At 38.3% G+C, this 25,802-nt stretch overlaps 1 protein-coding gene and 1 long non-coding RNA gene across 4 annotated transcripts in view; one reads left to right on the top strand and one right to left on the bottom strand.

The window, feature by feature from the left end:
- Positions 1–8,079, bottom strand: part of SPAG16 (sperm associated antigen 16) — a 659,304-nt gene extending 651,225 nt beyond the window's left edge. Inside the window, exon 1 of the mRNA XM_008145284.3 lies at positions 7,936–8,079. Within this exon, the coding sequence (XP_008143506.2) occupies positions 7,936–8,056 (121 nt within the window). The 5' untranslated portion in view covers positions 8,057–8,079. The remainder of the gene's footprint in view (positions 1–7,935) is intronic.
- A 229-nt stretch (positions 8,080–8,308) lies between these two features.
- On the top strand, positions 8,309–19,185 carry LOC114232857 (uncharacterized). 3 transcript variants are annotated; one of them, XR_003618976.2, is made up of 4 exons: positions 8,309–8,369; positions 15,226–15,291; positions 16,631–16,696; positions 18,935–19,185. It is a non-coding gene; the product is annotated as an uncharacterized LOC114232857 (long non-coding RNA). The 3 variants fall into 3 exon arrangements; XR_008557503.1 differs by having other exon boundaries at positions 8,316–8,369; positions 15,205–15,291; XR_003618975.2 differs by having other exon boundaries at positions 8,333–8,369; positions 15,177–15,291.
- The last annotated feature ends 6,617 nt before the right edge of the window (positions 19,186–25,802 follow it).

A 25,802-nucleotide genomic window follows, 5' to 3' on the forward strand; every position in this document is an offset into this window, starting at 1 on the left:
TCTCTCCCCACCCCCTTCCCTCTGGCCATCACTACACTGTTGTCTGTGTCTATAGATTATGCATATATGTTCTTTGGCTAATCCCTTCATCTTTTGTCCAGTCCCCACGCACCCTCCTTCCCTCTGACAGCTATCAGAACATTCAATGTATCCATGCCTCTGTTTCTATCTTGTTCATCCTTTTATTTTGTTCATTAGATTCCACATATAAATGAGATCATACAATTTTTGTCTTTCTAGGACTGGCTTATTTCACTTAGCATAATAATCTCTAGGTCTATCTATGCTGTTGCAAAAAATAAGAGTCAGCCTCTCTTTTTATGGAAAAGTATGCTCTCTTCTGAGAGACAACTACTAGAAATTGATTTTGTAAGCAATCACCTGTGATTAAGTCTCCCAAAAAGCAATGCTGTCCTTCATCACTGTTTATACCATAAAAAATTCCACAAAAAAGTAAGTATTCTATAATTATCTGGATAGACTTGATAATTGCAAATAAAACAACTGCTGACAAATTATTGTGAGGAAGAAAGGTGAAAGCAAAGGTTGCAAAACATAGCAATATGTAGAGGAAAAACGTGATTTGTTCTAAAAGCTTTGGAAATATCTAACAACACCTGTATACTCTATCCCGAAAATAATCTAACCAATGGATTTTAATCACTAGTAAAATATTCTGTTTCCACAAAATCAAAGGAGACTAAGAAAAAAATAGCTATCATTTTGTAAAGCTTAAAAAGTACTATCACATGGAACATAATCATTTTTATTCTCATAACAACCTTGTGAAGATTGAATGGCACAGATATACTCACCATCAAAAAAAAAAAAATAGAATCAAATTGAAAAAAACAAAAACCTGAATCAAACAGATTAATAGATTTGCCCAAAATCACATAGTTTTGAGTGACAAAGACATATTTCTCGTATATAAATGTCAATAATTTTCAACTAAGCCATACTATTTCTAGTGACCCAATAAGAATGTGCAATTTTTGCCAATATCCTAGATAATAAACTCAAACCTAGTTGTTTTCCAAACTCTTAAGAAATAGTATGGACAGCTAAATCAAATCATTTAAATAGCTCAATGTGAATTCCTTAAAGAAGGGAGAAGTACGAAAGGTCTAGAGAGCCAAAAGTTAAATTAACCAAGGCCAAGAGATTAATGAGACAAAAGATGAGGAAAAGGACAAAAACCCAAAATAGGAACTGATATCCTCCTTGATTGACATTTTTAGTATCCACAAAATGACTTGAACAGAAAATCTTCCCAGAAGTAACTCAGTTGAAATGTGATGTTGCAGTGTTGCTGAGAAATAAATGTGCGTTGGCATGCATGTTGGCACGCATCTGTCTATCTGGCTAGCAATACATGGACAATGCATGAACGAATCCCAAAATGATACTGTGACAGTTTACAAATATGCATACATTACATAATATAAAAATGAATGAATATAAAAATTTGAGAAAAAATTAAATAAGTAAAAATAAAAGTAAAGATGCAGTACATGCCATGGGTCTCATAATTTTGTGAAAAGTAGGCCACAGGTTTGACTCTAAGCTTCCCAGCAGTCAGGGTGAAAGGAGGATATAATCAGATACCAATTCAGTATCCATCCAATGAAAACAGACAAAATTCTCAGTAGATGCACAGCAATTTCTGGTTTCAAAGCATGAATAAATTACACTCCCAGATTCTCATGAAGAGGACACTGTAGGTTGTACAGATAACGTATCCCCTTGGCCCTCGGGATGCCAGAACGATAGCGTAAAGCAGAATCTGACAGAACACCACGTATGCAAAGCACTGCTTTAGAGGCAGAATTGCCAGAGTGGAACTAGACAGTTCATCAGAATTGTCTGAAAGATAAAACCTTCACAGATGAGGAAGTTTCCCAGTAAAAGTAGAACCACAGTAATCGAATCTCCTGGGTGAGCCTATTCTCCAGGAAATGTCCCTACAATTAATCTGGTCACAATCCTCACGAAATTATTTTTCCACTGTAGAACAACAAGCTGGCATCTGGCTTAAAGACAGTTTATTAATGCCAAGCTGACTCTGGGCCCTTACAAAGCTCCCTTTCCTTTATCTACCTAGTATCCCTTCAAAGAACATCACTGGACTCCAGTTCTAAAATTCACTTTTTTCCCAGCCTGTTCCCCTCAGATCTGGTTCTTGCCTTTCAGCCTGTTTGAGCTTGATTTGACACTTATACTGGGCCTGGTTTCCTGTCTGCTCTTGCCGAGGCTACCGTCTGTGGCTCCCCTTTCCCGCCCTGTCTGCAGCCACCATCTACCACACCGCCTACTTCCAAGCCAGGTTCTGTGTCCTAGAGTCACAGCCTGGACTCAGACCAGGGTCCCACTTCTCCACATGTCCCCTTGCCCTGGAAGGAATAGTATTTGTGAGTTTGCACAGCATGACTCAGCTCCCTGGTACTTAGTCAACACAGGTGAACTAATGGGCACTTTTTGCACTAGCAGAATCTTCACTAGATCCTGACCATCTAGATGTTATCAGAAAACAGGACAACAGGCACCCACACTGAAACTGCAGGGAGCCCGACCCCCATCACAGTGCCACAGAAGACACAACAGCAGGAAGCCTGAGACGTATTTCAGCTGGTCTAGTGGAGCAGAGCTTGAGGTGCCACCTCTTATGACGCCGTCACAAATAAGGTTCTGCAAAAGGACGGCAGCCAGGAAGAAATAAACAATTTGCAGACATGAGCAGCATACGACGTTGCTCACACACCAGTCTCTCCCACTACCACATTTATAGGTAGTGATCACTGCCAGCAGCCGCATCTCTATAAAGAACTGGAGTGAAACATATAGCTAATTATATTTTACATGATTTCCCAAAGCTGCTATAGCCAGAAATGGCTTTGTAATCTTTGCCATCGATGCAGAGCCAATGTACACCAAGGCAATCGAAAATCTAGGTTGGATCCTCCATAATCAACATTTTACTTACTGAATTGAAATAAAAGAAAATTGCCGTAAATAGCAAACACCATAGTTATGTTCCCTTTCTTAGGAATTCCAGCTTCAATAAAGCAAGTTAACTGAATAATGTAAACCAAAGATGGGAAATAACTGGCATGCTTGCTACCACTTTCCCCGATGTTTGCTTCCTGCAGTCTTTCCCGCCGAGTCTCCATTAGGCCTCAGAATTCTTATTAACACACTTACCAGGAAGCCACTACCATTTCGGTTGCATTGCCCATTGCCCAGAATGGAAATGTATTGGCCACCCTTGCCCTGGACAGCTGCTGCACATCCTCTGCCTTCTGAAACTGGAAAATATTTTTCTTTCTACATATGTGACTCATATAAGACTTACACAGTGGGTGGCAGTGTAAGTTTTCCAACTTGTAAGCCAGTAGATACACAAAGATATCAACATGTTGCACCTCTGTCTGAAAATATCAAGGTAAAATGTTAAGATGTTTGCATACAGCCTTGCTACTCCTATTACAGTTCTTACCAGTAGTTCCTGTGAGCTTGTTAGCAATGCAGAGTCTCAGCCCTGACCTGGACTTATTGAATTAGAAACTTCACTTAAAGATCCATATCTTTGATTCATATGCACATTAAAGTTTGCTCCAACTAGAGGACACAGAACAAAACACATTTTTTTCTCGCCAAATAGCCTATGACTTTCCTGCATGTAAAATTCAGCACTCTGGGCAAGTAACATGCCTCCTGGTCTAGATTCTACATTCAGATTGTCGATCCTTTTTATTTGACTGTATGTAGGGTGCCACTAAGTACCCGTGTGCAAATTCAGGATTGCAATGATAATAAGAAATACTCAACTTGAGTACATAATGATAATATTGAGGATTTTACAATATCTTTTCATTTAATACTACAAACATTCCAGAGAAGTAACGTAACAGAGAGAAGAAATTTTAAAATGTTAAGAAGAATAAAATATATTTAAATGACAAAAGTTCAATTTTAATTAAACAAAGTTATCGTGAACATTACACTATTGTAATGAAAGACTGGCTAGGAATGTCACTTAAAAAGACAAACGTCTATCTTAGATGATTATCGATTTAGTGTGATCACCATATTTCAGGGTCTGGAATCCTTAATTTTGCACTTGCACGCACAGTTAAGTTTGGAGCTGCCTCGAAGGACCGGCTTAACTCACTCAATCCTCAGAAATCGCTGTTCAGAGATTGTTGTTGGGGTCAGAGGACACATTTTCAGTAGCCAGTAAACTTATTTATGTCCACAATCTCATGGGCCAAATTCTTAGTGTTAGAATGCCTAGAAAGATGCTATAATAACCAAAGGCTAGCTGGGGAGCAGAGACTCACCACCAAGGGGGGAGATCACAAAAACGCCATTCTGTGGGCCTCCCTTTCCTAGAGCCATGTATTCCATTCCTTGAACAAGGTCTTTCTCTGGACAGGTAGCAACAAAATCAATTAAGCCTTAGCTTTCTTAGTACCATTCATTCCTGCCGGCATCTCCCAACTGGAACTGGGCTTTCCCAAATGTCTCCAGCCACACGTTAATAGGCAGCCCGTGGTAACTGCTGCAACTGCAAACCTCACCCGAGTTGTACTGATTTCTAACAGAGGGTTCATTTGCAAACGACAATCAACCTGCATTAAATTCCACATATGAGTGACATCACATGGTCCTTGTCGTTCTCCGACTGGCTTGTTTCACTTAGCATAATGTTCTCCAGGTCTACCCATGCCATCCCAGAGGGTAAACAAAATGAACTAATAAGCAAAATAGAGAAAAACTCATAGAGAGAGAGCAGGCTGATAGCTCGTGGGTTGGCGGGGGGGGGGGGGGGGGGGGGAGGGGTGAAGAAGAGAGAGTATTGAGCAAAAAAGAAAAAAAGAGAGAAAAGCCCTGGCTGGTTTGGCTCAGTGGATAGAGCATCGGCCTGCGGATTGAGGGGTCCCAGGTTCGATTCAGGTCAAGGGCATGTACCTTGGTTGCGAGCACGTCCCCAGTAGGGGGTGTGCAGGAGGCGGCTGATCGATGTTTCTCTCTCATCTATGTTTCTGACTCTCTATCCCTCTCCCTTCCTCTCTGTAAAAAAATCAATAAAATATATATTTTTTTAAAAAAAGAGAGAGAGAAAAAACTCATAGACCTGGACAAAGGTGTGGTGGTTCTGGGAATAGGGAGAGAGAAGTGGAAAAGGGTATATGAGGGATAAATGATGATGGAAAAATCAAGGGGGAAAAAAAGAAAAAAAGACAACTGACCTTTACAAATTCTGGAGACATCTATGTGGCCCTTTACAGATCACTTAGTTAACGTCTAGCTTTATGTTCCACAACGCTGCCAAGACCTTTCTTATGAAGAGTTCTCCAGAGGGCTTGGGCACGCCATGACCACATTCCTTAAAGCTCTGGTGATAGCTAAATAAGGACTATGTCATGTATATTTGTATCTCATCTTTTGAAAGTTTAAAACATAAAAGCAATGATACTGTGAAGTGCTTCAGAAGAGAAACAGGTGTCACTATTATGGCTAGGAGGTTACAAAGGAGGGGTGTTGCAGGGGTAAGAAATCCTTTTTTCCTGAATATAATCTCTACCCTGTTGTAAAGAATGTGGGAACTTCAATGTGATGAAGCCATTCCCCCCATAATGGATCCTGGATGTGTTTCTGGTTTGGGCCACATTAATGTGTACATGTTCTTCATGTGTAAATGTTTAGAAGCAAAGAAAAAGCCGATCTCCTGGAGAATTTGAGTCAACATCTTTCAAAGCCTTGCTCAATATTGATAGCTTGTTGTCTAGTGTTCTAGGAGCATCTGTTCAGTCATAAATAAAGTCCAACACTAGATGTGGTAGATTAGAAGTGATAAAGTGTACGTGCAAAGTAGAGAACATCGGATTTCTGATTCATTTGTGCTTATTATAACTTTTCTTTATCCGCTGCAATAGCTCAATTAAATTACCTGAGAGCTAAAGACTTTAAACCCAAGAAAGTCTCACTTCAGCAACTATCATAATTGCCTTAAGAAACAATGTCAAATAACATTATACAGTCAACTCTTAATTATGCATGTTAGGGGAGCCCAGGGATACAGGGATACTTGGCATTCAGGAGTAGTAATCCTCAAACCTAAGAATTAAGTCTCCCCCATGTCTAAACCTTTACCTGAACATTGCACTGAATGTAGAAAAATTGACTGGTTAAATGTTTGGCTTTGTTATCCCCTGACTACTCTTTGGTTGAAAGCCAAAACAGTAGTCAGTCAAGCAAAGAGAGATGAAAGAAAAGCAAAGGGCCTAGGTAATTCCCAAACGAGATAACAAAATTATGAAAACTTGGAGTTGCTTATATTTGCAAGTGTGATTATCAAGAGAAGTCTTGATAGGTTTTGTGCAAAATGCTACATGCTGGCAGTAGTGACTCAGTGATCCCCCTGCCAGTTAAGAGAACACAGATTTCATTGCTGAAAACTGTGCTATCTTGGAGTTCCACCATTTATTTCACAAAAATGTCGCAAACAGTTACCTCGTGTTTGTCTCATGCTAACAATTAACTATGTATTACAGAAATCATTTCAATGCAGACAAAAAAATGTTAAGATGCCTGGTTACCATTCACTAGCAAGGATACTGGGTAACTTTATACTTGATGTAGATTGCTCTGAAAAAAAAATGTTGACTTGTTTTTTAATTTAAAAAGGACTATTACTTTTAAAAAGCTTGACAGAGCTATGAAAACAGAATATAAAACTTCATTTAAGACATTAAAGCACCCACATATTCCATTCAAATTGATTTCAAACTCTTCAAACTTACATGCCTGGAAAGATCATGTTTGCCTCGAGTAGAATGCTACATACTTTCTTTGATCTTTTCAACTAAGTTCCTCAAAGTTCCCTGCAGCAGGGATGTGTACTGAGCCTGAGTCAGACAGGTTAATCAGTTTGCCAAAGCTCACAGCCACTGAGCTTCAGAGAACCACTGCTGGGTCTCTGAAGTCTTGAATTAGAGCTGGAGTGACTATAGTGGAACAAATACACATACATACGTACATACATAACAGGTAGATTTTGGAGTTTCCTTGATATCTTTGAGAATAAAATAGATAAACCATCTCCGTCTTACCTGCCCAAAGAAAGGAATAGATAACTTTTTTCTCATGAAACCTCCCATCAGTACAATTAATCTATATGCCTAGAGGAGAGCTGAAAAGTTTGTTGTAGTATTTTAATCCTCATCTTAGGATATGTTTTACTGATTTTAGAGAGAGGGAGAGAGAGAGAAACATTGATCTGTTGCCACCCATAACCCACCAGGGATCGAAGGGTGCTCAAAAGTTTTACACAAGAAATCGTTAACTTAATTATCCACATATGGCTATTCAACTTTTTGTTATTTCCATTGATAATTGCTCTTCACTTTCTGGCTTTCTCCCAACACCTCTGAGCCCTGTCAGCTCACCAGGATATTATTTAGTTGCTAAAGAAGAAAAAAAAAAAACAACACGTATTTATGATTAAAAAGCCAAAATTGAAACTATCCAGGAAGTTGATGCTATCAACATAAATCTTTTTAAGCATTGGATACGGGTGGGGATACTCTGAGCGTCAGCTCCTTAAAAGCCCAAAGACAGAGGATTCCCTAGTCTCCAAACTTTCCTGACCAATTCCTTCTGAAATTCTGAAAGCTTGGGGGGAAAACACTAAGCCCAATCGAGGGTTGGATCCATTTGTTGTTCCACCTTCACACAAAACTTTTACCCAAAGTTTACTCTGGCCACTATCTAAGGGGGTTTCGGTGGCAGAAAAGGCCAGCTTGCGATCCAACCGGGTAGGATCGGGGCCCCAAGCCTCAAGGGCGCCCCCCAGCGGAGAGCTCGGGCCCTGGCCCCTAACACCGGTTACCGCAGCCGGCGCCTGGGGCCGCGCCTACGCGGGAAGGATACGCTCCAGGTAGTAGGTGCCCTCGGCGGTGTCCGAGGCGTCCCCGCCAGCCGTCAAGCCCATGCCCAAAGCTTCTTCCAGAGCCCGCAGGGGCGAGGTGGGCACCCCTTGCTGAGCAGCCATCGGGGCGCTCTGGGCCGCGCCGCCCACCCCCGCCGCCTGTCCACCGCGTCCCTAGGAACAACGTCGTCGTCGGCGAGCCTGCCAACGACCCCTCGCAGCTGTCGCGAGAGCCTGACACTCCATCACCCCTCCCACCAGGCCAGCTCCGGACACGGAAGGGCTGCCCCGGCGGCGGCGACTCTCCCGGGTGCCCTCTGAGCGTCCCGGGTTACCACGGCAACGACGTTGCCTAGTTACCCTGAGCGTTCCGAGGCCGAAGCGGCGGGCTTGGATTACACACATCTTCTCACCGGGGCAGCTGGGTTTTCTTCAGGTCTGACCCTGACATTTCTTGCTTTATTTCTTCCCTAAATTGCCTTTCTCTTGAATCTTACACATCCATCATCAGCCCCCGGATCTTAGATGTGTGCAGAGAGTCCCATTATCCCCAGGGAAGACTCCTGGAAAAGAGGAAGATTCTCAGTGCCTGGGGGGGAAGAGGGGAGGGGGGAGGCGGCTAAAAATCATGATTGAGAGACTGGCCCTGGGGGAACCGTCCTCAGACGCTTAGCAACAAAGAAATGGGGTGCTTGGCTTAGTTGAAGTCATTCTGGTGCTCCTTTAAAACATGTATCTGGACATCTGTCTTGACTTTGACTTAGTGCCCTGGGACGTGGACTAGTATTTGGAGCGTGGTTTCTTGTCAGGGTAAAGCCGCTTTCATAAGAATTATGAGGTACAAATGGCCCTAACATACTGTATAATAAGTGATATTTGCCCAGTCATGTGCAGTCCTTTGCTATGACGGGATCTCCCTCAGATTTATACTGCATATATTTCAGAAGCAAGCATCTGCTGGGCCCTTTGCTTTGAAGATTCTTTTTTATTCTACATTTCTTGGTAAAAAAAAAAAAAATGATTACTCATCGCAAGCGTTCTTGCAAGGGGTAAAGCAACAAAAAGAATTAACACGCACCAGGCACACTGTAGACGCTAAAATACGTTTCTATGGAAGTTCATTGTTTGATTTTCAATAATCAAGGGTCACAGACATAGTATGTGGAGAATTCGTTCCTGGTATTTGTTTTTTTAATAACCTACTCTTTGTCCTTTATGCCTCGTATCAAGCAAATCCGGAGTGCTCATAAAATGCAAGGAACAATTATAAAGATGCTGCAAATACAGGAGAAGAACTCTGAAATTGGGGGATCCACTGCTTTCCTAGAAAGCCTGCTCCTTGTTCAAAGGGGAGGCACTACCCCAACCTTCAAGGTGGTTTCCTGTAAACACGAGACTGAGCAATGGCCTGGGTAAGGACAGGCAATTCAGCAAAGGCGTGTAGGAGCAAGAGGAAGCCAGCAAAGGCATGTAGGAGCATGAGGAAACCAGCAAAGGCATGTAGGAGCATGAGGAAGCCAGCAAAGGCATGTAGGAGCAGGAGGAAACCATGGAGAAGAATTTCTCTGAACAATTAATGTTTAATTCGATTTTTTTCTTTTGTTTGTTACAATGTCTCTTACTAATTTTTAGCTGTAGTAGATCATGTTCTACAGATAGGTTTACATCCTGGCTCTTTGTGTGACCTTAATTAACTTCAGCTCTCAGAGCCTTACTTTCCTCTTCTCTAAAACCGAGATTTTAATAACCACCTTACTGAAATATAAAGAGTAAACGAAATATTTCCTTTTAAAAAACATTTTACAAATTTTCTTGAAGTGGAAAAAAAAAAGAAAGTGCCTTAACATTTTGATGAATAAACAGCAATCTATCTAGTTTACCTTTGAATATATTCCTGAAAGAGGTAAATAAAGAAAGCCAATGGAGACAGGCAAAATGAAACAACAATCGCAAAGGACAAAGACTGTATTTCCTTCACACCTAAATGTTCCATTTTTATAAAAGTGAAATTAATTTTAAAAGCAAAACCAGAAAGTAATCTTACAATGAATTTACTCTTTACACTTGTAGTTTCAAAGCTGAGAATACTCATATGCAAAAATATAGTGAAGTACTACTCAATTTTCAGAAGTTATGGTTGTTCATTTGCTGATGCATTTTTTAAAACTAACTACCTTATTTTATTTCAAAACCTCACAGTAAGTGTAGCCAGTTTTAAAGTTTCATAATTCATATAAGTAGTGGTAAGTGACTATAGTGGAAATTATCATTTTCAAAATTGCAGCTATATTTTTCTTTCTTCCTTTTTTTTTTAGTATCAACCACTTGAAAATCCATATCTCTGATGTTTTTAGCATGTCCACGATTATCTACACTACTAGAAATAAAGAAGGAAGAAGAAAACAAGCAAAAAGGGAAAAAAGAGAAGAGAAGGGAAGGGGAGGGGAGGAAAGGAGAGGGGAGGGAAGGCCTTAGCATATCAATTTTGTCACAAATATCTGTCTACATTTATCATCTTGTTATTGACATCTTTTATACTATAGTTTCAAATTTTAAAAATTTCGTTTTCTTATAGTAAATTATGGCAACATTTTCTTATATGTTTTCTGGGTTTACAGTCTTGATTAAGAATATTTTGCCAGCCCTAGCCAGTTTTGCTCAGTGGATAGAACTTCGGCTTGTGGACCAAAGGGTCCCTGGTTCGCATGTACATTGGTTGCGGGCTCCTCCCTGGCCCAGGCCCTGGTCAGGGCTCCTGCAGTAGGTAACAAATGGATGTGTTTCTCTCACATCAATGTTTCTCTCTGTCTTTCCCTCTCTCTTCCACTTTCCCTAAAAATCAATAGAAAAATATCCTCAGTGAAGATTTAAAAAATAAAAAGAATATTTTGCCAAAATTGTATATATTGTAAGCACACTTCTAAATTTTAAAAACTTTCAATGTTCTTCTATTTTCTTTTTTGATATTTAAACTATTAAACTAGAGGCCAGGTGCACGAATTCGTGCATGGGTAGGGTCCCTTGGCCTGGCTGGCAACTAGTCACATAGGCTTTTATATATATAGATAGTCACATAGGCTTTTATATATATAGATAGTTAATTCATCTGGGTTATTTTTATGTAGGGGATAAAATAGATCCCAATTTTATTTATTCCAGATGGATAGCCATTAAAGCAGAACCTTTAAAAAAATTACCCGTTCCCATCGAATATATCATTTTATATATTAAATTCTCACTTTAATAACATTCACTTACAAAATACTGTATACCTGTAACTTGATTGTCTGCTTCTGTACCAATACCATATTGATTTGTGCTTAGTGTATTTTTGGTTTTGATGTCCTGATATCTCCAACAATTAAATCCCTTTTCCTTTTCCTCTTTTATTTATAGCTCATTTTAGGCAATTAATATTATTTTTAAAAAGTCCCCTTTTCCTACAAAAGCACATTGAGGGTATGACAAATCATTTACTATGTACCTTTCACAGAGATTAGATTCTTGCATTTGAGAAAATATTTTACATAATAGAGGTCCATTGCACAAAGATTCATGCAATAGGCCTTCCTTTTCCTGGCTGCCGGAACCGGTTTTCCTTCAGCACACGGGACCCAGGCCTTCACTCTGGCCACCGCCTTCCATCTTCTCTCTGGCCGGAGTCTTTTCTCCAGCTGGCTAGAGTCTTTTCTCTGGCCAGAGCCTTCAGTGTTGGCTCCAACGGGAGCCTTCAGTCTTCTCCACTCTGGCTGGAGCACCACTTCTGTAGCTCCCTCCGCCCCCAGCCCACCCCCCAATAGCAGGCATCCCACCCCAACCAACTCCTCCGTGCCTGCGTAGTCAAATTAACCAGACATCTTTGTTGGGTTAATTTGCATACTAACTCCTGACTGGCTGGTGGGCATCGCAGAGATATGGTCAATTTGTATATTTCTCTTTTATTAGTGTAGATAACAACTCCTAGTTATGAAGAGTTCCTTGACTTAAATTTCTTTATTTTTGTCTTGTGAAGTGATCACTATGATTTTATTTCATTTGACTTAAATAGTTACTGAATTTATCAGTGTCCTGTAAAAGCTATTTCAGGTAAAACACTATTTAGTTTTTTGTTCTGTTCTAACTCATTTTTGATCAATAGATCTGCATTGATTGCTTCCTCTTGGTATATTGCACTATAAAACACCAAATAAGCAATAAAGAAACATGGCACATTCAAATAAAGGATTTAATAAATTAAGATATAAATTGGTTCAGGTTTAATTATTGCATACTACCTTCTCTTCCTACAGACATCTGTTGTTGCTGGTGAAAATGGGTTCTCGCGGTGTTGCAAAAAAGAAATTTCAAAGGGTACACATATGGGAGAAGTTTAAACATAGTGGCAAGATTTATTGGGACGGCCCTAACCAGTTTGGCTCAGTGGATAGAGCATTGGCCTGTGGACTGAAGGATTCAATTCCGGTCAAGGGCATGTACCTTGGTTGTGGCCACATCCCTAGTGGGGGGTGTGCGGGAGGCAACTGATTGATGTTTCTCTCTCATCAATGTTTCTAACTCTCTATCCCTCTCCTTTCCTCTCTATAAAAAAATCAATAAAATACATATATTTTTAAAAAGATTTATTGGGGTGAAGGAAAATATTATGCCCTCAGGGATGTAGAGGGCAGGCAGGCTCTAGCAGCAACTGCTCTCGAGATTTCTGATAATCCTCCATGTATTTTCTTGGTGTTTTGGAATGAGCAGGCTTTCTTTCGAACTATTCAAACTACATCCTGGATTTTCCCAGGTTTGTAATGGGTTTGTAAATAATCCCCTTCTGTAATCCAAGGTTGCGCTTCCTTATGCAATCCAATCCTTTTCCCTGGGTAGGCTTCACCCCTTTATGTCGCTATTTTGGCTCCTACTATGCTTGCTCCAACGTTGGGCTGCTTCTATTTACCTCCCTATTGGTTTCTACTGTACATGCGCCTAACAAAGGAATTTCCCCCACTCCTCCCCTGATAATCCCACTACTAGTGGTCGTCCCCTGTGGGCTGTACTGCAAGGTGATTCTTCCTGCCCACTTGGGATTGCTCTGGTATTAAATTCCTTCATGGAAAATGTGGCAGTCCCTTGGGAAGCCGGGGAATGCTATAGCTTCCTAGTAAATCAGGCTTAACGTCTGATTCAGCTCCCTAGTTTATTAGACTTAATGCCTGATTCCATTTCCTTCCTTCCTTTATTAATAACCAGCTACCTAAGCTAACACTATTGGCCTTCATTACATATAAAAACATTTAATTACCTTATCACTAAATTAGAAATCATAATTATAATGTTACTAGCATTCCCGTTGCAGGAAAAATCCTGCAATAGGATTTCCTGCTGCACTCTACCCCGCCTCCGTTCCTCCCTTGTCGCCCGCCCCACCTTCTCCTCCAGCCCGCCTGCATTTCCCTTCGCCCCGGCCCCGCCTCCACTCCGCCCTTGTCACAGGCCCGCCTTCTCCTCCAGCCCGCCTGCTTTCCCCGCCCCCACCCCCCAGCTTGCTTGCTTCTTCAAAGCTTTACTCCCTTCTGCAGCTCTTGGCTTCTTTCCAGGCTGTCTTGATATGCAAATTAGCTGCCATCTTTGTTGTGGTAATTTGCATACTCGTCCTGATTGGTTGGTGGGTGTGGCTTGGTTGGTGGGCGTGGCTTGGGTGTAGCAAAGGTGCGGTCAATTTGCATATTTGTCTATTATTAGATTAGATAAGTTGGTCAATTCATGGTCTTAATTTTCTAAGAACACAGGAAGTTTCTATTTATCTTTCTGATAATCAAATTCTAAAAACAGAATTATTTCAACTTCACTTGAATTTAAATAAATGTGTATATACAATGTTTGATATAAAAAGGACAAATATATTTATATAAGGAAAAAGGTATAGTATGACACCATCAAAAATGGACATTAGTAATTGATTTTGTAGAAGTTAATATGCTGATTCACATATTATAAAATATATTTGTTCTCAAACTAATTTAACAATATACCTATATATTTATAGAACCAGGGTTTATAAAGATATTATGTAATCTGCCAAAAATTGAAGTGTAGAGAATTCAAAAAATAATTGCTCAAACCATTGTTAATTGAATTAAGTAAAAAAAATAAATAAATCAGTATTAGGTCAGGTCAACTATCATCTGTTTCAGAGTATGAATTTATTCTTGACTTATTCTTTCATCCATTCCTATCCCCATCTTCTTGGTGCTAAGTTAAGCTGTAAAAAATTTGAATGCTCATTCTTTTTTTCTTTTTTTTTTTAATCCTCAGCCGAAGATATTTTTCCATTGATTTTTAGAGAGTGGAAGAGAGAGGGAAAGACAGAGGAGAGAAATATCTATGTGAGAGAAACACATGGATTGGTTGCCTCCTGCATGTGCCCTGACGGGAGACGGAGCCTGCAACCAAAGTACATGCCCTCGAATGGACTCAAACCCAACACCATTCAGTCCAGAGAATGAGGCTCTATCCACTGAGTCAAACTGGCGAGGTTGAATACTCATTCTTTAAAAGCTTCTGATAAGTTGCATAAACACCCTCGTTATTTTACATATTAAAGATATTGCAGTTAAGTTGATAAAAATATCGAAAGTGGGCAACACCTGACTTGAAAGTTATCTTCTAATGTGACCTCCCTCCAAAGAGACTAGACTACTTGCAGCTAAGGTTATAAAATCATTACAACTGAAGCACAAAGTGTAATCAATCTGTATCTTACTCATAAGAAATGAAAGTTTTTTATTTAGAAAAAAAATCTCTCTCAATTGAATTCACTTCTGCAGCAAAAAAAGATTAAATCAAAAGTGTAACATTTTCCTATTTAGAGGTGACCTTTGCTCAGTGAATCACATGTAAGATCCTTCTGATATATTTGAAATAATGAGTTTTGAAAGGAAAAGAAGAGGGTAGAAATAAAAAATGGTAGCAGAAATAAAAGACAAAGTTTAATCCCTGCCTATGTGAAAATACTGTTATAAACTATCAAAATAATATATATTATAAATACAATCTTGAAACAATAAAATTTGAGGTGAAACTTAGAGATAGCAAACCAGGAAACATTAGATAACATTTCAAAAAGCCAGGTATTGCAAAATCCCAGCTTATCCAGAACTCTGAATAAGTTGTCACTTGGGATGGTTGGATTTTACAGGCATATAAGATTTATTCTTAAATGTTAAAAAGCAAAATTCTAGTATGTTTATGTTTCTAAAAGGTATTGCGCATTTCTCTGAATCCTTAAGTAATTTTGCTGAAACTCTAAGTTGGTTTCCAGATGATGGAGTACCATTATTATGAACATCTGCTATTTCACGATCCGTAAAGCAAAGGTATGTAAAACTGTTTGACCCATTTTAAATATCTCTAGATTTTGTACTTTATAACTGCTTTGAATAATCATGTGGTTTCCTCCTTTGTAAGTGAACTCCTCTCTCCTAACTCTACAGGCTATTAATATGCCTACACATAGCATTGCTCTAGAGTATTTATTTGCTCATATGTAGAGTAGCAATTTTCACCCTTTTTCATCTCATGGCACACATAAGCTAATTACTAGAATTCTGTGGCACACCAAAAAAATATATTGTATTTTTTGCCAATCTGACAAGAAAATAGGTATAATTTTGATTCATTCACACCGGACAGCTATTGTTGTGTTGACTGTTGTCATATTTTTATTTGACAATTTAAGGGAAAATAGGTCACATGATGGAAGGGGCAGCTCTCTGAGGTCTCTCTTATAAGGCATTACTCCCATTCATGAGCATTCTACTCTCATGATTTAAGCACTCTCCAAAGGCCCGCCTACTAATATCATTACCCTTGGAGGTTAGGATTTCTACATATGAACTTTCCAGGACATAAACATTCAGATCATAGCAGAGAGGAAGAATTAGAAAGTAGTTATAATAACTGTATTACATATACAAGGTAGTTCTTGGTGTATTCTTGCGACTTCTACAATCTAACTTTCTTTTGACCTCTCCCCTCAACTCACCCCATATACTCCAAGTGAGAGCTGTTTCTTTGGTGGTGGTTTGGGGTTGTGCTGGGAAAGTTGTCTACTCACCCTATCATTCATGTGGTCCAGCCATAATGATCTTCTTCCTGTTCCTCAGACAAAGCCATCTCACTCTGGCTTAAAGACTTTGTACTGCTATATCCTCCTACTGGAACTCTATTACCCCAGAGACAAATGTCTTACGTGGTATTTTTCTTTGTATCTTCTATTTCTACGTGAACTTGTACATATTTGTCTTCATATTGGTTTAGTGCCTATTTTCACCACCAAGAAGTGACTTTATTTTTTCAGCTCTGTTGTTCCAGTGCCCAAAATAGTACTTACCAATTGGTAGACCTTCAATAAGTATTTGGTGAATGAATGAATGAATGAATGAACGCATGCATGAATTGGTTATCTTTATTCTTCAGTATCCAAGAATCCCAAAGCCAGAGGACACATTCCTCAATAACATTCACTGAAGACAGTTTTCCCTTGAATCTATAAAACCTAGGCACCAATCAAAATGAGAATATTTTATAATCTGACAGGCAAAATGAAGAAAGTAGTTTTATTATTGCATGCTCATAGTTAAATAATTATAAGATTATTACTAATCATTATGTTTCACTAAAATCAGTTGTATTTTTATTTTATCTTATTTACAGAATAGAAAAGTGAAATTTGTAACATCAAGACACAAAATGAAGACAGAGACACTATGACTTGCAAAGGTGAGGGATATTTTACTGACCTTCTGATCCCCAACAGCCTCCTGTGATCAGTTTACATAATGTCTCTATTCGTGCTGACAGAAATAATTTTTCATGAAAGCTTATCTATGCAAGTCCCCCTTTTACACATCATAGTAGCTCTTTAGCATCTCTCTGTCAGTCCATCCTCTTCCAATACCACAGCAACCTATATTCAGGCAGTGCCATTACCAGGTAAGGCAGAATTCAAGCTTTTGGTGTTTTATGTGCTACAGATATTCGACTATAACAACTCTAGATGCATCACGTCTCCACACTGTTTCAGATCTGAGAGTGCCATTACAATTCCATGTCCTCCCCCATCTGTCAAGAACCTCACAACAAAATCCTAAATCACATAAATCTCATGGAGGAGCTAAAGCGGGGGAAAGGGGCTCTATCAACTTATTCCCATAAACACCAGCCAGGTTGTAAAAATAGAAAAATCTCCGTGAGAGAGGGCTTTGATTGAGTGATACCATGAAAGTGGTAGGTTACAGGCAAGTGCATTCTCCAGCATCAGGGCATCTTCAAGGGAAAACAAAGAGAGACGGACACTTAGGATTATAAAAATCCTTTCCTGTGCGAGCCAATTACCAAATGCAGTTCACCCTATTTCGTTTCGATATCAAACCACACAAAATCTGTTTGAACAATATGTCTTCCCAATATAAGGAATTTCCTTTAAAATCTGAATATAATATGGAAATAATAATCATAAGAGGACTACCGATACTACTAGTAATACAGAATTTTGTCTAATTTTACATATGAGGGAACTGGGCGCAGAGAGTTTCAGAACATTCCTAAGGATACCAAGCAACCAAGTGATGGTACAGGGATAAGAACCCTAACAAGGGGCTCCAAACAACTTCATTTTTCTTTCCATCTAGGAAGCAACCCTACAACCCTCATGACTGGAGCCTCAATTTTCATCTGTCCTAGAGAACATCCTTATCTAGTAAAAACTTCCATCATTTCATGTACTACTCAGTACCAGACATGGTGCTAAACATCTGTATGGATTAGATTTATCACACTTTTATAGACAATACACAGTACAATCTCCGTTTACAGGAACTGGGGAAGCTGAGGTATAGCGAAATTAAGTAACTTGCTCATGATATTTCCTTAAAGATATGCTTGACTTATGATCCAATTTAGATACCCCAGTGCAATTGGAACACACAGCCACATAAGGACTTATATATAAACGTTCATAGCAGTTTTACTTATAGTGCCCAGAAACTGGAAATGACCCAAATGTCCATCAACAAATGAATGTACAAACAAATCATGGCCCAACATATAGTGAAATATGACTCACCTGTGAAGAGAAGAAATAATTGATAGATCTGCAACAACATGATGGATCTCAAATACATTATGCTGAGCTAAAATCACCAGTTACAAAAACATATATACTGTCTGATTCCATTTGTAAGAAATTCTAGAACAGATCAAATCAAGAGTGATCTTAATCCAGTGGGAATGCACCGTGTGTCATAAATGTTATAAAATACATTTTTCTCTGTGTTGAGTTGGAGGGAGGAAGTATTATTACAAAATCTGAACTCTTTATTCTCTCTGTTTCCTGTGAGCCAATATAAGTCTCCAGCCTGAGTCTTCTCCCCTCCTCCATCTCCCTTACCTTTGATCCTACAGCAGCAGCTATGATGAAAATATGTTTGCTTTAAACTAATCTATAATAATAAAAGCATAATATAATAATTAGACCAGACAGCTGAACAACCTTCCAGATGAAGCTGCAGTGGCAGGGGCCAAAGCAGAGGTGGTTAGGGGCAATCAGGCAGGCAGGCAGGCCAGCGGTTAGGAGCCAGTGGTCCCAGATTGCAAGAGGGATGTCCTACTGCCAGTTTAGGCCTGATCCCTGGGAAAGGCCATAGGAATGTATTTTGAGGAGTTAATTGTTTTAAAAAAATGTACAAAAAATAAGATGTTTTAACAACTATCAATGAAGACATCTGCCTCTTTCCATTCTAATGCCCTCCCTGTTATACCCATTCTGATTAAGGGGGTAATGAGGTGGCCGCTGACATTTTGGGGATCCTGATGAAGGAAAGGTGAGTTGAGAATAAATTTAGTTTGGGTAAAGTGGGTTGTGTTTATGTGGTTCACAGGCCACTTCTGTGTATAATCACATTTTTGCTAGCCTTCCTGGTGTACCGTACCCAACATGTCCCTTGTTGACTTACCCAGGATCATGGCAGTAATGTGAAAGGAGAAAATTGTATGCCTAGCTGCATGTGTCCTATGATACCAAGAACTGAAAGCATGTGTGGAGTAGAAGAAAAAAATATTGAAATGAATGGATCTAGAATCTAGTCTGTGGAAGATTCTTTCAATAATCAAACCTGTTGAATTGTGAACAAAGAGTTCACGTCGCATGGTGAACACTTCAAAACAGAAATGTCCTCCTATTCTGAATAAACTCAATAATGCCACAGTGATTATTGTTCATTATAATTCAACACTCCTCCCACTTTATCTTTTTTTTTTTTCTGATGGCAATCACTGAAATAGAATTTACCAGAATTCTCCAACAGGACTCCAACCTGAAGCCATACTGAAAGCAGAAAAAAATATCTGTGTATAAAATCATATTTTTTATTCATTGCAATATATTGGATCACAAGTATAATAATTTGTGAGGCTGAAATAAACACTTCTTAAATATCACTAATAACAAACAAATGTCAACTTACTAATGGTAGAAAAAACCTAAATGATCTATTCCCTCTATAAAAAATAATGTTTTTCTCTTCCTAGGAAGAGGTTATCAAAGAATAGATAGCCAAACATGTAGTCCAAAATGAGTGTTATAAATAGCTAATATATATAGTATTTTCCTGGATTTTGTAATATTTGTGGTATTTTTCAGCTTTTAAAAATGCACACTTTCTTATAATTCTTTCTCACTAATTAACTTTTATGCTAAGCTTTATTTTCAAAAAAGGCTGTATTCTTACCTTAAAGAGGAAACCCAAATTGATACAAACGTCAAGCTCTACAACACTGGAATCTGCCCCTAAACATATTGTAAGCCTTCACACAGAGCTTTGGAGTCCTGAATGAAAAATAGAAGTAATTCTGGAATAGCCTCATATAGCCGAGAGATTTTTAAAAACCTATACAGTAGTTCTTAATGGGAGGTGGGAAATTTTGCCTCCAAAGGGACATTTGGCAGTGTCTGGAGACATGTTTGATCATCATGATTGGAAGAAGTGCTCAGGGTATCCAGTAGGTAAAGCTCAAGGATGCTGTGTAATCGCCATGATTTAAAATCAAATTCAGACCAAAAGAGGGAGAGAGGTATAATCCTGAATTTAACTGAATTTAAACCGCAAATGCCTGAAAGAAATAAATGAAGTTGCCTGGACATAACTAGATCACATTTTCTAAGTTTAGTATATGATTGCACATGTGGGTTTGTAACTTGTGAAAAAGCGTACAGTGTGTACATATATGGTTTCAGTATTTCTCAACTAACCTTTTGTGTTGGCTTGATGAAGTCTCAAATTTAAAAGTAAGTGCAACCCCAACACAAAAATCTTCAGCTATTTTCTTTAAAGAAAGGCACATAAATTAAGTAGAACAGAATACACTGTTTTTTTTTTCAGGACCTTCTTGGTCCCTAGAGAAGGTAGAAGAGAGAATCAATACACTGCTTAGAAGACAGGCAGGTGTGGGTAGCCCCAGGTAGATGAAACTTTGAAGAGTAAATTGCCAGGCTTATCAGAGAGCCAGCTGTCCTGTTAAAGAATGTAATAAATATTTGCAAAGCAATATACTAGCCTGAATAAGGCATCATACTAATCATGGGGTAGAAAGAGAAATAAGAAAATTCCTTGACTCCAAGAAGCACATAGACTTTTTCTATTTTACGTGTAATATAGCATCTAACACATGCAAGGAGAGAAAAGCCACATCTTAATAGATTCTGATGAAAACAAAGGGATCAAAGCCTTGAACCTGATTGAATTGAACCAAAGGGAAGTAGAAATTAGAGATGATTTTGTCTCAAATAGCTCCATTTATTAATAAGACTGAGGCATTCAGCAACTGCGGCAGGCTAGTTAGCATCTAATTCCAATCCTAAATATAAAGAATAACAGTACTAACTTGGTCCTAATGCGGCCATACCTATGGGATAGTAGAGTTGCATGAATTAGGCAACCAAACAAAATGCAATCTCCCATCTCCTTGAATATTCCTAGGACACATTCCATCTTTGTATATACCATTTCTGTTTAAATATGAGATTGTCAAGTCAGATATTCAAAAGTTAGCTTTCTTTCTTGGCTCTCATAGTAGATGAGATATATAACAAATAGGGGAATCACAGGGTTCCCTCTTTATACGAAATTACTTAGAATAAAACATGTCTTTGTAGCAGATGAAAGACATCCAAGTATATAGAAGAAAATTACACACATATACACGGGCCCAAATATAATAGTGGTGCATCACTTTCCTGAGTTAGAGGGAAGCTCAATAGCAAACCAAACAAAAGCTGATAATCTCAGTGGAGTTGTCTCCAAATTATTCTTTTATCAATACATTATTTCACACCATCAATTCAACCATGAAAATCCTAGGAAGGCAAACTAGATATCCATGATTAAAGTAAAATGAAAATCCTAGGATGGCCATCCTATCTTTTATATTGGAGCAAAACCAAAACTTTGCAAGAAGAGATTGACATGCTTAACTGCTCCTGTGAAAGGAACATTAGCAAGGACTTTTAGAGAAATGCTTAGAAATCCATTTGTGCCTGTCAATCATGCCCACCTTTTCAGCCTACTAATCCATTCATTAGTGACTAATGGCTGACTTGGTATTAAACTGGACAATAGAAACAGCACAACCTTTGCAGGGAAAAGTAGTGAACTAAGTTTTGTGGTTGTTGCTATTACTGTTTTATTTGTTTTGGATAAAAAGTAGCAGTAAATGGGTTTCAGATTGACAAAAGAGCTGATAGGAGGTAATTTCAGCAATTTTTAAGAAAATATAAAAACAGATATTCTTCTTAATGAAAACTGAATTTACTCTAACCTTTACATGTATAATTGTAATGCTATTGAATGCTGTTGAAATACAATGGGAAGGGACAATAAATATCAAAGGTGAAGAAGGACTATTATTATTCTTATCATGAAGAAAGAGATTTTTCCTTAGCATCATTTCTATAAGGCTTTGTTCTGTGAAGCCAGCCAAAGCACTGGAATCATTTAAAAGAAAATCATTACACATAAAAGAATTGTAGGCTACCCACATGCAGCAGTTAGTTAATAGCAAAGGTCTGAGGAAATTCCGTGCTTTTAAAACAGAGAATGGCAAAAGAATGACACTTTGATGTCAGTTGAAATTAATAATGACTTTTAAGACTGATTCTTAGATGGTCATTCTTCTCTTAAAGGAGAGTTTGTGCCAGGTGACATAGCTCTTTGGAAAATGGCAATAGTGCCATCTACTGTTAAAGTGCAGCATCATAAAAAATGATAGGTCTTAACGCCAAATTATGATAAAAATCTAAATTGTGTGATAATAAGTATAAATTCTCTAAAATGTACAGGAATCGAAGACACTCTGCACATGGATAAGAAGTCCACTCTATGCTTTTCTCACCAGTTATCTTTGCATGCACATGTATATTACTTAAAGTACTATTTCTACAAACATAGAAAAACAAATTGAAAATATACCTTATATGGTTGCAGTAAAGATTTCATGGATACTTTGAAACAAATTGCCCCTCTTCTTGAATTTGTTTCTTCCTCATTAGTTTCCAGATTATCTTCTAAGTCTAATTAGCAATAAAATTTTCTTTGTTAAATTTGGAGAATTTGTTTTTGGAGAAAAGTACACACGGCAAGATAGTAAAGGAAACATCAATGTGTTTATAACTTTACTGTACTGCTGCTACACATTGCCGATGAGATTTAAATGGTAATTGGGAATCCTTAATGTACTTTGTACAGTATATAACTATCCTGTAGGAGAGATAAATTTTGAAGTCCCTGCAAAAAAAATAAACAAATAAATAAACCACATACATGGAATTTTAACTGAAAGGCATATGGATTATTTGCATTTGTCACACTAGTCATTAAGGATGACCTAGACCAGTGGTCGGCAAACTGCGGCTCGCGAGGCACGTGCGGCTCTTTGGCCCCTTGAGTGTGGCTCTTCCACAAAATACCACGTGCGGGCGCGCACGTACAGTGCGATTGAAACTTCGTGGCCCGTGCGCAGAAGTCGGTTTTCGGCTCTCAAAAGAAATTTCAATCGTTGTACTGTTGATATTTGGCTCTGTTGACTGATGAGTTTGCCGACCACTGACCTAGACAATGGCAAAATTAACCAGGCCTGGAAGAAAACCATAGGCTTTAGTCAACAAGTAACTTTTTAAAAAAAATTCTTTATTGTTTAAAGTATTACATGGGTCTCCTTTTTCTCCCAATGACCTTTCCATGTCCATACTGCTCAAAGCAATCTGTAGATTCAATGCAATTCCCATTAAAATAGCAATGGCATATTTCAAAGGCCTAGAACAAACTCTCCAAAAATTCATCTGGAATAAAAAAAAAATAAAAAATAAAAAAGACCCTAAATAGCTGCAGCAATCTTGAGAAAGAAGAACAAAGTTGGAGGGATCACAATACCAGATAGCAAGCTTTATTACAAAGCCACTGTTCTCAAAACTGCCTGGTACTGGCACAAGAACAGACATGTAGACCAATGAAACAGAACAGAGAACCCAGAAATTGACCCAAGCCAGTATGCTCAATTAATATTTGGCAAAGGAAGCCAGAGCATACAACGGAGTCAAGACAGTCTCTTCAATAAGTGGTGCTGGGAAAATTGGACAGATACATGCAAAAAAGTGAAACTAGACCACCAACTTACACCATTCTCAAAAATAAACTCAAAATGAATAAAGGACTTAAAGGTAAGACGGGAAACCGTAAAAATCTTAGAAGAATCCACAGGCAGCAAAATATCAGACATATGTCATAGCAATATCTTTACTGATACAGCTCCTAGGACAATGGAATCTGAGGAGAAAATAAACAAATGGAACAACAAATGAGTTTTCATGTGTCTACAATGTGACCTGAAGTTGTGTACTATTCTTGTGGAGCCTATTGACATCATAAGTGCTACAATTGGCAAAGGAGTGAGAAAATTAGTTGGTGTCTTTAAGCTTATTTTAAAAATCTGTAATCAAGAATACTCTGCCATATTTTTTTTTAATGCAGGATAATTCCCAAGTATATTCTGGACTGTGATAAAGGATGGGAAACTCTTCCCACCACATGGCTCAGGATTGGTGAGACCAGGGCACAGGAATCCGGAGCCCAAGTTAACAGTCCGGACAGCAGTGATCTAAATTCATGCAGCTATTTCTGCAATAGTCATAGAATCTCAGCAACAGGAAAATCCTGATTTCAATGACAATGATGATAACTACCTTGGGCCTCATCTCTGAAGACTTTTAACTTTCTGAAGCACAGATCGGCCCTCAGGGTCAATCCAGCCTCGTTCCTCGTGAATAGCAATGCACTTAAGTTTGCACAGGATGAAAAATGGAAAAGTAGGAGTGGAGGCCAATAGGGGAAGTATGCTATGAAGGGCTCTGAGAGGTCTTCGAAGGGCGTCCACACCAAGTTCAACATACTTGTGAGGAACTAAGCCTGATACAGCCTGCTGGACCACTGGGGGACAGGAGGACTGGGAAGTCATCGAAGAGTAAGCAAACTGTGTTTTGGGGATACTAAAAAATATGTTTCTGTGACTCAGGTCAAATCTCCCCTCAGCTTCCCTCATAGCCACATTTGACAAAGAAGTCAAATATCTTCGGTTTTGAAGACAAAAACGCAGGCTTGCCTTACAAGCTCACCACGCTACGTGAAAATGCTACTGTTCAAAAAGGTGGAAGCTTTGAGTCTTCCGAGGTGGGAAGATGTTTAATCCTGAGGCCTAACAGGATGGTGCTGGGAAGGAGGGCCAGAAAGGAGCAGAGACTATAAATTTCATAATTTCCACTAGAGTAATATTTTTAAATTCACTAAAATGCCTTTTTTTGATTGACTAAAATGCACATATTTAAATTCATGGTCTTCCAGTACTTTCTGCCTCATAACAAGGCATGCATAATGTATATTGAAGTAAATTTCAAAAATGATTTATCTGTTTATATTTTAGAATGTTCTTTTATTACAAAGTTAAGTTTTGGAAGCTTATTAACTGTTTTATCTCCTCAAATCATTACAATGACCAAAATACGTACCTTAACGTTTGTAAAGTTGGAGCGCCTTTTATTTCAGAGTTTCACAAGTTAGGAAACAAGTGAATTAAACCTGCTCATAGTCATAAAAAAAAAATTACTTTTTATTTGGATAAAACTATGTTATTTTCATGGAAAATAAGTTAGGCATTAGAAATCTTTCTAAAATTAGATGTTGAAAATATTCTTATATGTCTCTTTAGAATATATTTAAAAATTCTGTACTATAACAATAGTTAAGCAATTTAAATAGAAAATGTAATTAACATTCTACCAAAGGAAGAGAACCACTTACTACACTATGGACAGGCAGAAATTATATATACATTCTAGAAAGCAGCTTATGTTTCTTCACTATAAATCATACACTTATTTCCAAGAAAAGGAAAATTTGCTAATAGCAAATTATTTCAACCTGTATACATAAATACCATTTTAATTCTGAATTACAGTTTACATTCACAGATCATTAGCACCCCCTTGTGGTCATGGATAAGCATTTCTCATCAAGGTACTTTCATACCTGAGAGAATACTTTTGAAGTTTGAAGTGGCTTGCTTTGCACAGATGATTTTAAACCAAATTCAAATAAAATATTTACTTCTACGTAAATATGGGGTATAACATGTATCCAAGTATGTGTGTGTGTATATATATCCATATAGTGCACATATATATACTACATATAGTACAAAATACATAAGCAAATAAATCACAAAAGAATGTGCAGTTCATATAAATACTCATAAAATTTCTTGTAGCCTTAAGCACATCTCC

This window comes from Eptesicus fuscus, chromosome 11, assembly GCF_027574615.1.
Source record: "Eptesicus fuscus isolate TK198812 chromosome 11, DD_ASM_mEF_20220401, whole genome shotgun sequence".
In the NCBI taxonomy this organism is placed as follows: domain Eukaryota; kingdom Metazoa; phylum Chordata; class Mammalia; order Chiroptera; family Vespertilionidae; genus Eptesicus; species Eptesicus fuscus.